A 15,733-nucleotide genomic window follows, 5' to 3' on the forward strand; every position below is an offset into this window, starting at 1 on the left:
CTTGGGGGGGGGGGGGTTGTTTGGTGGGAAAGGGTCAAACCAAAAGTTAACTAACAAAATTTTTTACGAAGAGTGACTTCGAGGCAAATTTAAGGAGAAAGTTTTTTTTTTTAACTGCCAGGGATGTGATGGGCTGTTGAAAAAAAAAAAACTTAATTATGAGCTTGCGAGCACAGAGCGTGATGCTTGCGAGCACAAAAGCTTCCGAGTGGGAGCCTGCTTACAATCAATTATCTTTGGTTTTGAAAGCCCTACTCTGTGGGGTTCCATGGGGTTTTATCTTTAATTTTTTTGTTTTTTTTGTGGGGGCTTAAAAAAAAGTGGATTTCCGGTTAAAAACGGAGAAATTACACCCATGACTGTTGCAATGGTGATGTGCACCTACCCTGGCATAAGACTTGGGCAAGGCGAGCTCAGAGCAAACCTGGACACCGAAGTATTTAGTTATTCCCGATCCTGAGCAGTATGAGAGGTCAAGGCGCTCTGGGATTCCTGGCATGGCGTAGGATTCATCTTGGCGTCTCAGGTAAATGTTGGAGCTGCAGTGGGACGGGAGAAACATTTTGGTCAAGATTTGAAATTAAAGTGATCTTACTCATTCCTGTGCACCCCTTAAACTGATGCAGAGTATAATTCATGAAAAAAAAAAAAAAAATACAGGCTGGAAGTTAAACATAGGCCATGCCGGCCATGCCCTCAGTTGCCCCAGGTTTTAGGATTGTCCAATGGAAGTGCCCTTTGCAAAATGAAAATGGCCTTGCCCTTTCAAAGATGAGATTTACACTCTGAAACAAAATTGAAACCAGCCAATAAAAGTCCAGGATCTTGGTCCTAGTTTCCTTCGCAAATTCTGTAAACCCAAACACTTTATTGCACACAACCATATGGCGCTCTGTTGATGTTAATTTTTCTAAATTTATGATGTTAATTTTTTTATTATTTATATTTCTCTCCCCCCCCCCCCACTTGAAGGGATTGCCGACTTGAGCCGCCAAAACGACCATGTGGTTGTGGTCTCTTTTCAATCTGGAGCTTATTATTCAGGCTATGAAACAAGAATTCATCTATAAGAGATATTAAATGTTCATCAGGGATAAAGAATATTAATTTTGGTTTTACCCATACACTGATGTGTGTTAGCACTGTATACTCGGTCCTTTCCAGAGTCCTGTGAAACAGGCATGTTACTCAGGTGGGATTCGAACCCATGACCCTTGCAATTCTAGAGCAGTGTCTTACCAACTAGACTACCGAAGTTGCCCAGTAGCTAGAGGCAGTTCCAAAAATTAAGAATTCATCTCCCTACCTGACATCGATGATGTTCTGTTTCTTCTCTGGTACGTCCAGCTTCAGTTCAAATGCCTTTCCGTCGGTGAATTGAATCTTTCCACCGAGGGAGACAGACGAGTGGAGACGACCAATGTGGTTCAATCCGGAGCGAGTCGTACGGGCCATCACTTCCATGCTGGTGCTGATCTCAACAGCCGCGCTGAATACAAAAAAAATAAACATGTGAAAAACTTATTTCTTAGTGTATGTGGCTAGAGGTCTTCCTGATCCTGCCTTAAAGGATCCGGGTACTTTTTGTAACACAAAACACAATGTCCACAGATTTACATTAAACTTACACTGTTTAAAGATTTTGATACGTTTCTACATGCTAAAATAATTTTTGTCTCATGATCACTGAGACGAAAATTATTTTCATGACATTGTTTTACTAATTTCTCAAAAACTCCAGCACCTCAGCAAGTAAAATTTTCAGGGAAGCTTTCTACTATCATTATCTTCAAACTGTGTAAGTTTAATGTAAATCTGTGGACATTGTGTTTTTTGTCTTACAAAAAATACAAAGACCCTTTAGAGACCATAGCAGCCACAAGTGGATGTGATAGGCTGTTCAGAAAAAAAACTGAATTCCCAGTGCTAAGTGCGAAAGCCTGAAAACTTGCGAGCATGGAGGCAAATTATTAACATTTATCTTTGGTTGTAAAGCCCTACTCTGCAAGCTGGAGCACTATTAGGTTATATCGACATTTCTTTTCTATTTTTTGAGGGTGGGGGGAGTGGATACAAAATTGTTTTCAAAACAAGACGGAATACCATTTTATAATAGAGTACACATCCCTGCTTGTATCAAAATGCCCGTAGTGGCTGCAAACCACTGCAAGATTTGACCTTCTCCCATTCACACAAAGAGGTCAAAGTAAAGGTTGTGTCGGGATATGATATTTTTGAAATATTTTTAATAATTGGTCCTCGAAGTTGCAAGAGAATAATGAAAGAAAAACACACTTGTTGCACAAAACTTGTATGCTTTCAAATGCCTCAAAAAGACAACTTCAGGCCTGAAGTCTTAAAATATAAGAGTGGACAAACTATCTCTTTCGCAAAAACTGCTGAACTTTTGAGGGAGCCGTTTCTCACAATGTTTTACACAATCAACAGCACACTGCATTGCATGTTACCAAGTAAGCTTTAATGCTAACATTTATTTTGAGTAATAACTAACAGTGTCAAGTGCTTTTGTGGAAAGAAGAAAAGCTTATTTGTGTATACGTTTAAAGAGTATCTTACCTTGGCTCGATGATACCGCTGATCTCAAAGCTCTTCTTGGGCATCAGGACTCCGCGAATGTCGACCTTTCCTTCAGTCCTGATTTTCATTGAGACGGTTCCGTTGATGGCCAACTTCAGGGGAAGACCAATGACTGTTGGAATACTCCAGGAGTTGTCCGTCAGCACGGCATTCTTAATTATCTCATGAGTCTGTTCCTTAGCCAAACTCATCAACATCTGAAGATTTTGAAGTAATCAAAAAAAATAATTGAAAAAAAAAAAAAAAAAATAACTCATCAACAACTTTTAAAGGCAGTGGACACTTGGTAATTACTCAAAATAATTATTAGCATAAAACCTTACTTGGTAACGAGTAATGGGGAAAGGTTGATGGATATAGCATTGTGAGAAACGGCTCCCTCTGAAGTAATGTAGTTTTCGTGAAAGAAGTAATTTGCCACAAACTTTATTTTGAGACCTCAGATTTAGAATTTGAGGTCTCAAAATCAAGCATCTGAAAGCACAAAACTTCAGGTGACAAGGTGTTTTTTCTTTCATTATTATCTGGCAACTTCAACGACCAGCTCAAATTTTCACAGGTTTGTTATTTTATGTACATGTTGAGATACAGCTAGTGAGAAGACTGATCTTTAACAATTACCAAAAGTGTCTAGTGTCTTCAAGGAACATTACAGAATTGGTAAGAAAAAAATTAAAACATCCCTTAAAATATATCTGTCTGAAATGTCATATTTGATAAGAAATAAATAAAATTCATTTCCTCCTGTGAAGTTAATCGCTCAGTGAAACTTTTTATTCAAATTTTGTTTTGGTAACCAGCAGGGGAGATACGGCTCCCTCTGAAGTAATGTAGTTTTTGAGAGGTAATTTCTCACCCAAATATTGAAAGTCTTAGGGCCTGAGGCCTTTTTTAGGCATCTGAAAGCACACACATTTGTGCAACAAGGTTGTTTTTCATTTTGGTTTTACCCTTATACAGTGATGTGTGTTAGCAATGTGTACTCGGTACTTTCCCGAGTTTGGTTAGAAAAAAATAACAGGGTGTTTTTTTCTTTTATTAAGCTCTTGCAAATTCGATGACCAATTGAGTCAAAATGTTCACAGATTTGTGAAAAATCATCAGGTTACATGTAAGCTTTGACAACTCACCTTATGATCTTCATAAAATAGTGCCTCATAAAATTTTAATTGTTATGTTATGTTATGTTATGTTATGTTAAAAAAAGAGCAGGGCCCAACTTCATAAAGCCTGAAACAATAAAAAACGTGTTTAGCACAGAAAAGTATTGCTTACCAGAAACTGGTAACCAGCCAAAACTACATTAACTTTTCATTGCCGTGAGTGGTGCCCCACTAAATTTTGGCTAGGCTTATAAATTTTTCAAGCAGAATTTTTTGCCAAACAGCTTTATGAAATTTGGCCCTGAAAAGTGTTCATCGACGTACCATTGTACCATGAGAGCTCAACATTGCGGGAGAACTTGCGGGGGTCGACCTGGCTGAAGCTGGTGAAGACTCCGCTGTCCTGAACCCACTTCTTGAGGGAGAGCTTCTGGGGATCGGTGGTCTCATTCAGATTGGAGAGATGAGTCCAAACGTACGACCCAACTTCAGAGAGAGAGAATAGGAAGAATTATCAAAAGTCAGTATAAAAAAAGACACTTCTCATGGGGTCTCATTTAGGTTGGAAAGATGAGACCAAACGTACGACCCAACTTCAGAGAGAGAATAACAATAAGTTAATCAAAAATCAATTTTGAAAGTAGGTACAGCTGATGCTCATTGTCCACAAGTGCTACTGTAGACCATAGGCATGCTGCGACCATCTTGGTCATGTTCATCGTACCGAGTAAAATTCATCTGCACCGTGATAAAGGTCTATATCTCAGAGCTACTTGCTTCTCCTCATTGAACGCAAGTCTGGACACTGCTGGGGTTACAACTATTTTTCTTCAGCTGCGCCACAAATGTGGAACTCTCTACCACTTAATCTTAGATCTTGCCTTGCACTAAATCAAATCTCTTCATAAAACTTATCTTATGTCACAAGTTTTCAAGGATTAACTTTGTTGCATCAGTTTTCTTTCTTTTGTTTTTGGTTTTACTGCGCCTAACAAGTCTTTATTATATTATTATTATTATTATTATTATTACAGCAAGGGGACTTCGGATTAACTTCACTTCCACCAAGTGAGTTCTAAAAATGGTCTCACTGTTTCGACTAGCTTGCTCTAGTCATCATCAGGAACCGATAACCACTAAAAAGGTTTTTGCCTGTGAATACCTTGCTCAGACTGTTCTTCCACCATGACTTCTTGGATAGCAGCCATGATGTTCTCACTTGGGCACGTCATGACTGCACGGTAGGCTGCAATGCGAAGCTCACTGTCAAAGTGCTGGTTCTTGTACATGGCCAATGCATAGGTTTGCTGAAATATTAACAACATTTATAGAGTTTGAAGAACAATGTAAAAACAAAGTAAATTTTCTTGCACTTACATGCACTGGACACTTTTGGTTAATGTCAAAGACTAGTATTCTCAGTAGTATATCCCATGATATGGCATATGATTCACAGCTATGAAAGTTTGAAATCAATTGGTCATCAAAGTCAACATGGTCCAACCTTGTGATTAACGGCTCCCTCGCTATTTCTCACTCATGAGTAAGACTTTTGGCCATCATCTGAAAGCAAACAAAGTTATGCAAAAAAGGTGTTTTTCCTTTCATTATTCTCTTGCAACTTCGATGACCAATCGAGTCCAAATTCTCACAGATTTGTTATTTTATGCATATGTTGGGATACACCAAACGAGAATACTGGTCTTTCACAAGCAATGGTGTCCAGTGCCTTTGAAATTGGGCTCAGCCTAGCCCCCTCCCTCCTTCTCCCACCCCTACCATTCTAGTGATTTTGTGAACTCACATATTCTGGTTTGCACGGCAGACGTCTGACAAGATCAAGAGCGGCAACTCTGATCTCTGTTCTCTTGTCCTGGTTGTGATTGTCAAAGCACTTGTTGATGATACTGATCTTGCTGTCTGTTGTCAACCTTCGGATGTTGGTCAGTGCCTTTAGAGCCATCAGCATCTAATAATAATAATAATAGTAATAATAATATCTTATTATTAATCTAATCACATCAAGTTTAAGGTTCATCAAAGTTGCTGTAGAAATCATACCTTCAAAGTAGGAACTTCATCCGTGGGTGTGCAGTCGAAAACAAAAAGCTAAGTTAAGTAAAAGGGAAAGCACTTTTCTTGATGATAACGTAATCTTATCTAATCTATCTAATCTAATCTAATCTAATCATGTTTAAGACCCATCAATTGCCGATTGCTGTAGAAATATTACCTTCAAAGTAGGAACTTCTTCCGTGGGTGTGCAGTCAAATCCAAGGAGTTGTTGGAAGTACTCGATGGCCATGCGGACTTCAGAGTCTTCAAGACATGAGGGGTTCTCTGTGGTGCAGTACTTGTTGATCATCGAGGAGATGGGAAGGAAGAAGACGCTCTCGTCCCCACTTAAAGACTTAATGATGGGCTGAGGAAGTTGTACAATAAGGAGAATGTTTTGTTAACCCTCTTGAGCAGCCCCTGGAAAAAATAACATGCTGGACCCACTGGGGGCGATCGGAAGGCAGAATGTATTACCAGTAATTCACTGTTGTGGTCAGAATAGATGTTCCCTGGACCCTCGCACGAAAGATTGAGGCATTCTGAAAATGTACACTCGTGAAGGCTACATGTATTCAAAATCAAAGGATTTGTGCACAAAGAAGTGTTGTTTTGTGCACATTATAATTGGTCAAGTATAACAGTTTTACTAAATAAATTTTTGTCACAGTGAGACAAAAATTATCTGTGATTCTCACTTTTTTTTCCGATCGTGAGTGTACAACCAAAATTTTATTTTGAAGGGACTTGCTCACCATAAGAGAGCCAATCATCTTTTTGGTAGGGTGACGGATAATGGCTGGCTGTGTCAGCCACATGGCACGTGTCGTCTTGAAGGCCTTGATGACAGCCTCATCCTCTGATGCCGCAACCTCGTTGATTATGGTTACCATGGTTTCAATGCTTGGGGTGGTCTCGCACATCTGGAGGGCATCCCTGAACACCTCACTGTGAAAGAGGCATTGCATGGTGAGGTGTTAACATATACTTGGTTTGCAGTATCTACTTGCCAGGGTTGTTCTTTAGAGAACTGTCTTGCTTTATGTTCTACTACCGCGGAGTAGATTCATCGGATTGTTCAGGAGACTTCTCAGTTCTGAAAAGAACTGTCCTGCTTTTTAACTACTACCCAGGCAGAAGGTATAGATAATTCGCATGGACTACTTCTTCAGCTTATAGGATCGTATTTAACTGCACTACGATGGAGTCAGTTTTTGAATTGGCCTCAAGGTTTCAACTAGCTTGCTCTATTTACAGGTACTGACGGAGTCAGTTTTTGAATTGGTCTCAAGATTTCTACTAGCTTGCTCTATTTACAGGTACCGACGGAGTCAGTTTTTGAATTGGTCTCAAGGTTTCAACTAGCTTGCTCTATTTACAGGTACTGACGGAGTCAGTTTTTGAATTGGCCTCAAGGTTTCAACTAGCTTGCTCTATTTACAGGTACTGACGGAGTCAGTTTTTGAATTGGTCTCAAGATTTCTACTAGCTTGCTCTATTTACAGGTACCGACGGAGTCAGTTTTTGAATTGGTCTCAAGGTTTCAACTAGCTTGCTCTATTTACAGGTACTGACGGAGTCAGTTTTTGAATTGGCCTCAAGGTTTCAACTAGCTTGCTCTATTTACAGGTACTGACGGAGTCAGTTTTTGAATTGGTCTCAAGGTTTCAACTAGCTTGCTCTATTTACAGGTACCGACGGAGTCAGTTTTTGAATTGGTCTCAAGGTTTCAACTAGCTTGCTCTATTTACAGGTACTGACGGAGTCAGTTTTTGAATTGGTCTCAAGGTTTCAACTAGCTTGCTCTATTTACAGGTACTGACGGAGTCAGTTTTTGAATTGGTCTCAAGGTTTCAACTAGCTTGCTCTATTTACAGGTACTGACGGAGTCAGTTTTTGAATTGGTCTCAAGGTTTCAACTAGCTTGCTCTATTTACAGGTACTGACGGAGTCAGTTTTTGAATTGGTCTCAAGGTTTCAACTAGCTTGCTCTATTTACAGGTACTGACGGAGTCAGTTTTTGAATTGGTCTCAAGGTTTCAACTAGCTTGCTCTATTTACAGGTACTGACGGAGTCAGTTTTTGAATTGGTCTCAAGGTTTCAACTAGCTTGCTCTATTTACAGGTACTGACGGAGTCAGTTTTTGAATTGGTCTCAAGGTTTCAACTAGCTTGCTCTATTTACAGGTACTGACGGAGTCAGTTTTTGAATTGGTCTCAAGGTTTCAACTAGCTTGCTCTATTTACAGGTACTATGGTACTTACACAAGACCTTCGCTTTGACCCTCAACGAACTCTCTCAGCTGAGTCATTCCATCCAGAGTCTCGATCTTCCGCATCTCAGTCACGAGGTTGGAGAAGAGGTTTGGCATCTCGATTCCGACCTCCTTGATCAATTTTGGAGAAAGCATACCGAGGATCTCCTTAGCTTTCATGATGATCTCTGGTTGAGTGTCTCCCTTGATGTCCTCATGCTCGAAGAAGATTGTGGTCTGTCTGTCGATCATGGAGCCTGTGCATGGTGGAAAATAATAGTAATATTACTTGGTTCTTATAATAGCGCTTTATCACACCCCTAGGGATGAATCAAAGTGCTCAGTATTTTGTCCTGCAAGGTATGTGGAGCTACGTACCGAGGCATGACACCTGTTCCTTTATCACCCTACACACTCTCACCATCTTGGTCATATTTCCTGTTTCCAATAACAGTAATGAATGCTACTGGGCATGGCACCAGACTATCATTTCGTCCAGCCTCAGTTTGGTTACAATTAAATTAAATTCAATTCACATTTAATTCCACAAAATAAAACAATGAGTTGGAATGGAGTAAGGTCAAGATGACCAAGCCGTGATTTAGGGTCTATACCACCATGTATTGGTTAACATGGTGCTGTGGCTCAATTGCTAGCACCATGAGCACCATATGGCGCACATGGTGCTCGTTTTGCAGTCTGCAACAAATCGTTTGATTTGGGCGGCTCTACATCCCCTTTGATGGACCACAGAGAACGATGATGATGTGGCGCAATTACCAATCAGACAAGCACAAGGGTGGGGGGGGGGCAAGCCCCTTCTCTTTAAGATAGATGCACTGTAGGTTCTTTTACATGTGCTTGGTGCTATGATTATTGACGCGATTGGATATTACGAGCTTTGGATAGTACAAGAAAAACACCCCGGTTTGGCGAACCTTGTTTTAAAGGTGTATATTTTTGTGTGTTTAAGTTGTCTTACTTGATGGTGTCTTTGATGCCCTGGTGATTCTCAGCCTGTCTACAGAGGCTTTGATTACAGTCATTGCTCCCGATCCTTCTCTGGCGAAAGGCTTTGAAGTGTGTTGCTCAACGCATGACGATTCAGAGACTAAATTAGACTCGTAGGTAATTTCACATTTCTGCGAGCACTCTAGGATGTTAAACAGTGGCTGCAGTAAAAAAATAAAATACAAATATTAATACACAAAACACACACAAAACCAACGGCTTTATGTCTCATCCAAAGGACCATGAAGTGTCTTGAAGTGTCTTGCTTAAGGCTTGGTCACGCCAAACTAGCGCTCACCACATTCAACATGTCCAAAGGAAATCGTAAGAGAAGTTTGGTCTGGTTAGACTGAAAGCTTCAGCCTGAAATGTGTATAATACGACCCTAGTTGCTTAAAATCCGAGTTTGGTCTGTCTGTGAACAGAATGAACGTGCTACAAACGGACCCGAGCTGTGTGCACACATACATCCAAATGACCATACATCCAAATGAAGCCCGACCGTAGCATGTCTAGTACGTTTGTAGGACAACCCAAGTACGGTTATGCCATTCTAGTTGCCGGACAAGATGGTCGCTCAAAAATCTGGAGCAGCATCCCGATCAAACTAGTCCATGAAGTTCCTGAAGGTTGCTACTACGTCCCCGCCGTTTGCATACAGCTTCAGCCAGTTAGCTTGTTAGGCTTCATTTTTTTAAGAATGAAGTGAGAATGATTTTGTTGTGATGGGAGTATTAAGAACACAAGTGTCAAGGCCAGGAATCGAAACCCACACTCTGCTGATCAAAAACACACAAGCTCAAGTCCAGTGCGCTTGAGCTGAAAAACTTGAACCGAAACAAAAATGAGAATACTCACAGCACCTTTCCTCAGTACAGTAGCCTGAATACCGCCCTCAAGCTTGGTGCGCATTTCGCAGTTCTTGAAGTCCTTGACCTTGGTCATGAGGCCTGGAGTGGCTGATGGCGAGAACGTAGCTGAGCATTTGCCAGTGACGTCAGTCTGTAGGACAATTATAATAATAATCACAGATAATAGTGGCTTTTAATATACCGCTCATAACTTTCACTCAGAGAAGCCGAAGGCGCTTTAACATACAGTATTTTCCTGCAAGGTATGTGAGACTAAGTTTGTGTTATGAGACCTTCTCCTTTTACATAGCACCATGTAATGGTTTACAAGGTGCTGCATGGTGCAATATGCAGCCAATCAAACCAGTAACACCGGAATAACCCCCTTTTCTTTTCGATAAGTGCCATCTTCACGTACCATCCGTAGCATCATGATTAAGTGTCTTGCTTAAAGGACACTGGTGTCATGACTGGGACTCCAACCATCACTCTTTTTATTCGAAACACTAGAGTTTGAATTTGGTTCTCTTAACCACTAGGCCCAGAATCGCCACAACCACACCAGGACAACCATGAGAACAACCAAAATTTCAAGAAATATGCATCTTTGGAATGAAGTGTATTTAGTTTTTTTGACCGTACCCTGGATTTTGGTCGAGAAAATGCCCTTTGTTTTACCCTGAAATAATACCTACGAATCACTCTTACAATGCACACCCTAGCATAGCATATCAAGTAAACAATGCTCGATTTCAGATCAAATGCACATGCACAACACAAAATACTCTTAAATTTTAACCTTTTTTATTTCGTATTTATTTCAGATTTTTTTTTTCTTAGACCGAGTTCACAAAACCATTAAATTAAAGCATTTAAAACGCTACAGATAAACAAACTACTTTTGTTTGACAATTTGCTGCCTAAAATTTGTGCTAAGCATCAATTTAACTTTCTCACTCTTACCTCGGTTATGACAGTCGATTCTCCAGATTCCAACAGCAAGCTAGCAGTCACTGGGTCTTGGATGGCAGACAAGAAACCACGCTTGAAGTTCAGGGCCCAGGTCGTCTCGCCAGCCATGGGGCAGACGTCGGTGACGATGCCATCATGGAAGGCAAAGCGAAGGACCTGATCTTGAAGCTCGCTTCTGAGGAGATCCTGGTTCCTGGCTGGGGTGGTTCTGCCATTGGACCCAGTCTCGAGGACCTCAACTTGATTCAGCTGTTATTAAGAAACAAACAAATACAGACTTGAGCATACTTGTCTCTTGTTCTCCTTAAAAGGTTTAAGGAAAATCTCTACACAACACCCATTATACCAACTGTTTGTATTGAAATGTTCCCTGTACTAAGTTTAGGTGTTAAAAATTACACTAAGAAAATGCCCCATGCCCCATCCCCACCCCCCTCCCACAATTCCCATGTACAAGGCAGATGCGGTTAACATTTGCTGGAAACAAAAAATCTAAGCACAACTAAAAAATAAAATCTACACAACTAGCGCAGAAATACAATGCGCATGCCAATATTGGTGATTGCAAGTGCAGAATTTGGCGGTAAGAAGAGCCATGAAAATGGGCACTATACAAACTAGCTCTCAGTACCTACCTGAAGGGTCAGTTCACATGGGCTGATTACGTCAATCTGCGCTTCGAGTTCAAACACGAGGGCGCTCTTCTCTTCTGAAGTGCCATTGATCCATGTGCTCGATTCCGCATGATAATTATAGGTGTAGGTTTTGCCCTCTTCATATCTGGCTAAATCTGCAATTTAAATTAAAATCATACCTTTAAAAACCTGGCTTACGTTTTAGAATAAATTAATTTGTTTAAACAAAAATAGATTGTTGACAGTGTTTTAAAACCATCGCCAAAGATCGAATGAGAAAAACCATGGTTTTCAAGAGACATTTTCAGGTACAAATTCTGTTCAAATAAAATTTAATTGCATGAGGCATGCAAGTGTATCTGAAAGATAATGTAGAAATAGTTAATGCTCTGACGTTTCAAATTGTTTTCGACCCTAGCAGTCTTTCTCAAAGGCTACCACAACAAAATATAATGTCTTTAAACAAATTATCTCACATGTTGTAAGCCAGCCACAGAAAACCTAAGACTTTGTTCTTGAAAGGGTACAACTCAAGAAAACTAGCACCTGTATCCGTCGATTGAAGAAATTAAATCAAGGGGGCAAGGCACCAACCATGCAGGGGCACAAAGGCGGCTGCTTTCGTTTGTCTCCATGAAATATTGATCAGACAAAAAACATACTTTTTGGGGCTCCTTTTTTATCAAATACCTTCTTCATTTTTTGTGGTCAAAATGATTGACCTTCCAGCCGATAGACTAAGGTCAAGATTAGTGAGGTCAAGCAAGAAAGCAATAACCAATATTTGTTGTTCACATTTACTCAAATGTCGGAACACATACATACAGGCCTGATGGATACAGTTTGTTTTTAAAAAGTGATATTCACACAATAACAATTTAACTGCGGTAACTTGCTTAATTTTAGCATGGTTGTAAAATGTAGCAATGTTTGACGAAAATTTGCAAGAGATCGTGCCCAGTACATAGTCAGTTTTTATATAGCGCCTCACACACCATGTCTCAAAGCGCTTCCACATTATTACCCCATGTCACTGGGCCTTAAATCATTCCTTAAACCATCTCAGCTTATCAATCACAAGAACCATCTCTGCCCTCACAGGTACCCATTTACCCCTGGGTCCTGGGTGGAGAGAAGCAATTATAATCAAGTGTCTTGCTTAAAGGCAGTGGACACTATTGGTAATTGCTCAAAAAAATTATCAGCATAAAACCTCACTTAGTAACGAGTAATGGGGAGAGGATGATAGTATAAAACATTGTGAGAACGGCTCCCTCAGAAGTGACTTAATTTTCCCAACTTTGATTCGAGACCTCAAGTTAAGAATTTGAGGTCTCGAAATCAAGCATCTGAAAGCACACAACTTCGTGTGACAGGGGTGTTTTTTTTCTTTCATTAATATCTCGCAACTCCGACGACCAATCAAGCTCAAATTTTCACAGTTTGTTATTTTATGCATATGTTGAGACACACAAAGTGGGAAGAATGGTTTTTGACAATTACCAATAGTGTCCAGTGTCTTTAAGGACACAAGTGTCAACCGGGACTCGAACCCACACTCAGCTGAACAGACACACCAGAGCTTGAGTTCCGTGCTCTTATATGCTCAGCCACAACACCCAAAATGAAATGATCGCATATAAATATGAAATGATTGCATAACTGTTAGACAGTTACAGAGTTAATGGTTTGGTAACTGGCACCCCAAGATAAACGATATTGGGAGACAGCCATCATTATAGACACTAGACACTATTGGTAATTGTCAAAGACTAGTCTTCACGGTTGGTGTATCTCATCTCAACATGCATAAAATAACAAACCTGTGAAAATTTGAGCTCAATCGGTCGTTGAAGTTGCGAGATATTAATGAAAGAAAAACCACTCTTGTCGCACCATGGTCACACGAAATTGTGTGCTTTCAGATGCTTGATTTCGAGACCTCAAATTCTAAGTCTGAAGTCTCAAAATCAAATTCGTGGAAAATTACTTCTTTCTTGAACTACGTCACTTCAGAGGGAGCTGTTACTCACAACGTTTTATACTATCAACCTCTCCCCATTATGCGTAATCATAGAGTAAGAAAGGTTTTATGATTATTATTTTGAGTAATTACCAATTAGAGTGCACTGCCTTTGAGGCTAGATGGGTCACTTGATGGAGTGTCAACACATTCAGAGGTCGCAGGTGAAATTGAGTCCTGCTCTGGTAAATTTGTCATGGTTCAACAAAAGTCGATTGAAATAAAATCAATTTAACACTTTGTCATTTCATACAAAAATAAGGACCATTTTGTTCTGAAACACAATGGGGGGGGGGGGTCGAATGATGAGTAAGCCTGGATGACCTGTACCATGGACCACTTTACATTGAACCTTAACTCCAAGGTGGTATAACTTGACACCACTTGTTTCGCACTAAAGACCATTAAAACCCAAACTAACCAATTATAGGGTGCCTGTGTTCCTGAAAAGGGTCAAATCTACAAATAGGCCTATTGTCACAATTAAAACAGAAAAAAAGATATTAAGATATTTGACCCTGCAGTTAAAGGGAAGGTACACGTTTGGTAATTACTCATAACAGATATATTAACTTCAAAACTGACTTGGTAATGAGCATTGGAGAGCTGTTGATAGTATAAAACAATGTGGGAACTGACTCCCTCTGAATGAAGTAATGTAGTTTTTGAGAAAGAGGTTCCCAGCTAACCAAAAAACGTTGCGAGAACGTTGTTACAACGTTACTTTTTTGTTGTGGCAACGTTGATGTGTAATGTTGTGGCAACGAATTTGTGTGGACTCTCCTTGATGTTGTGACAACGTTGTCTCTAACGTTGTGAGCCAACGTCCATACCACATCCAAAATTAACTTTCTGACAACGTCACAATATGTTGTTAACTAACGTTCCTACAACGTCTCAATGTTGTAAGTTAACGTTCCAGCAACGTCTTAAAAAAACGTTGCGAGAACGTTGTTGCATCTGTACATTTTCTGTTGTTGCAACGTTGATGTGTAACGTTGTGGTAACGAACTTGTGTGGACTCTTCTTGATGTTGTGACAACGTTGTCTCTAACGTTGTAAGCCAACGTCCATACCACATCCAAAATTAACCTTCTGACAACCTCCCAATTATGTTGTTAACTTACGTTGCTACAACGTCTCAATGTTATAAACAAACGTTCCAGCATCGTCCCAATATGTGCAAAATTAACGTTCCTGCAACCTCCCAAAATGTTCGAAATGTTCAATGCAGTCTTTACTGCAGTAAAACTACACTGTTACTGTAGTTTCAGCATTATTTTACCTCAAAATAACCCGTTGCTACCACATAATTACTATAGTTTTATTGCAGTTTCAATGCAGTCTTTACAAATTTGTGCAGTTGACGGTTGTACGATTATAATTAGTACAAAATATAATGAGAGAGAAAGCAGTGTAAATAAATACATGCAGCACCTTTTTTTTGCAATACCACAGGACAGGATTAATCTCTTTTTGAAATAATTATCTTGAGCAAGACGTAGCCCTAACACCGCGCCATGCTTCATTGCCAGCCTTCTGTTGATGGTGATGTTGATTGAGTTGTCTTTATCAGAGAAGCACAAGATCTGTAAAAGAAAAAAATTGGAAAATATGTGTCAGAAATAATGAAACATTTGTAGAAAATTTCAATGGTTTAAGTTTGCACAGCTCTCCAGTCCGTAAAGTCAAGATGAGGCAAAAAGGTTTTGAATACCCATTATTACTCTCCTCTCCTCTTAGTACTTCATACTGTCATGATTAATATGAACATGACAATTAATGTTGAATTTTTTGTTATATATAATTTGGGTTTAAATGTCGGACCCAAGGCAAGTCAAACCCATTGTCGTTTTCTTTTTCTACCCAAGAAAACAAGTAAAGCAGGGCCAACAAAAATAACTAAGGATAAAATTTATAAACACAAACAAAATTGAAACATACCATAGAGTTTTTTTTTAAACAAAATTAAATAAAAGTTAGTTAACCTCACTGCAGTGCTTTCTGAATTATAATGTACGGGGTAGACCCAGACAGAGTATCAAGTATGTATGAATCTTTAACCATGGAGGTTAACCTTTCCCTCATCATAGATTTCCATTCCAAGTCCAACCAAACAAAAGCAAGTAAAGTAGACTATTTACAAAAAAATTATATCTATACAACCATTAGGCTAGAAAAAAACAGTTTCAACAGTTCTCCTGACTTCCTTGCCAAGTTCCCCAGCGGA

At 39.7% G+C, this 15,733-nt stretch overlaps 1 protein-coding gene across 1 annotated transcript in view; it reads right to left on the bottom strand.

Annotated features, from left to right (window-relative positions):
* Positions 1-15,733, bottom strand: part of LOC117306591 — a gene marked incomplete at its 5' end in the record, with an annotated part of 43,190 nt that overhangs the window by 22,934 nt on the left and 4,523 nt on the right. The window contains 13 exons of the mRNA XM_033791072.1: positions 386-539; positions 1,307-1,489; positions 2,578-2,815; positions 4,026-4,187; positions 4,864-5,008; positions 5,506-5,670; positions 5,935-6,123; positions 6,512-6,704; positions 8,022-8,268; positions 8,994-9,183; positions 9,881-10,024; positions 10,837-11,094; positions 11,481-11,635. Of these exons, the coding sequence (XP_033646963.1) occupies positions 386-539; positions 1,307-1,489; positions 2,578-2,815; positions 4,026-4,187; positions 4,864-5,008; positions 5,506-5,670; positions 5,935-6,123; positions 6,512-6,704; positions 8,022-8,268; positions 8,994-9,183; positions 9,881-10,024; positions 10,837-11,094; positions 11,481-11,635 (2,423 nt within the window). The remainder of the gene's footprint in view (positions 1-385; positions 540-1,306; positions 1,490-2,577; positions 2,816-4,025; positions 4,188-4,863; positions 5,009-5,505; positions 5,671-5,934; positions 6,124-6,511; positions 6,705-8,021; positions 8,269-8,993; positions 9,184-9,880; positions 10,025-10,836; positions 11,095-11,480; positions 11,636-15,733) is intronic.

Source organism: Asterias rubens, unplaced genomic scaffold (assembly GCF_902459465.1).
Source record: "Asterias rubens unplaced genomic scaffold, eAstRub1.3, whole genome shotgun sequence".
In the NCBI taxonomy this organism is placed as follows: domain Eukaryota; kingdom Metazoa; phylum Echinodermata; class Asteroidea; order Forcipulatida; family Asteriidae; genus Asterias; species Asterias rubens.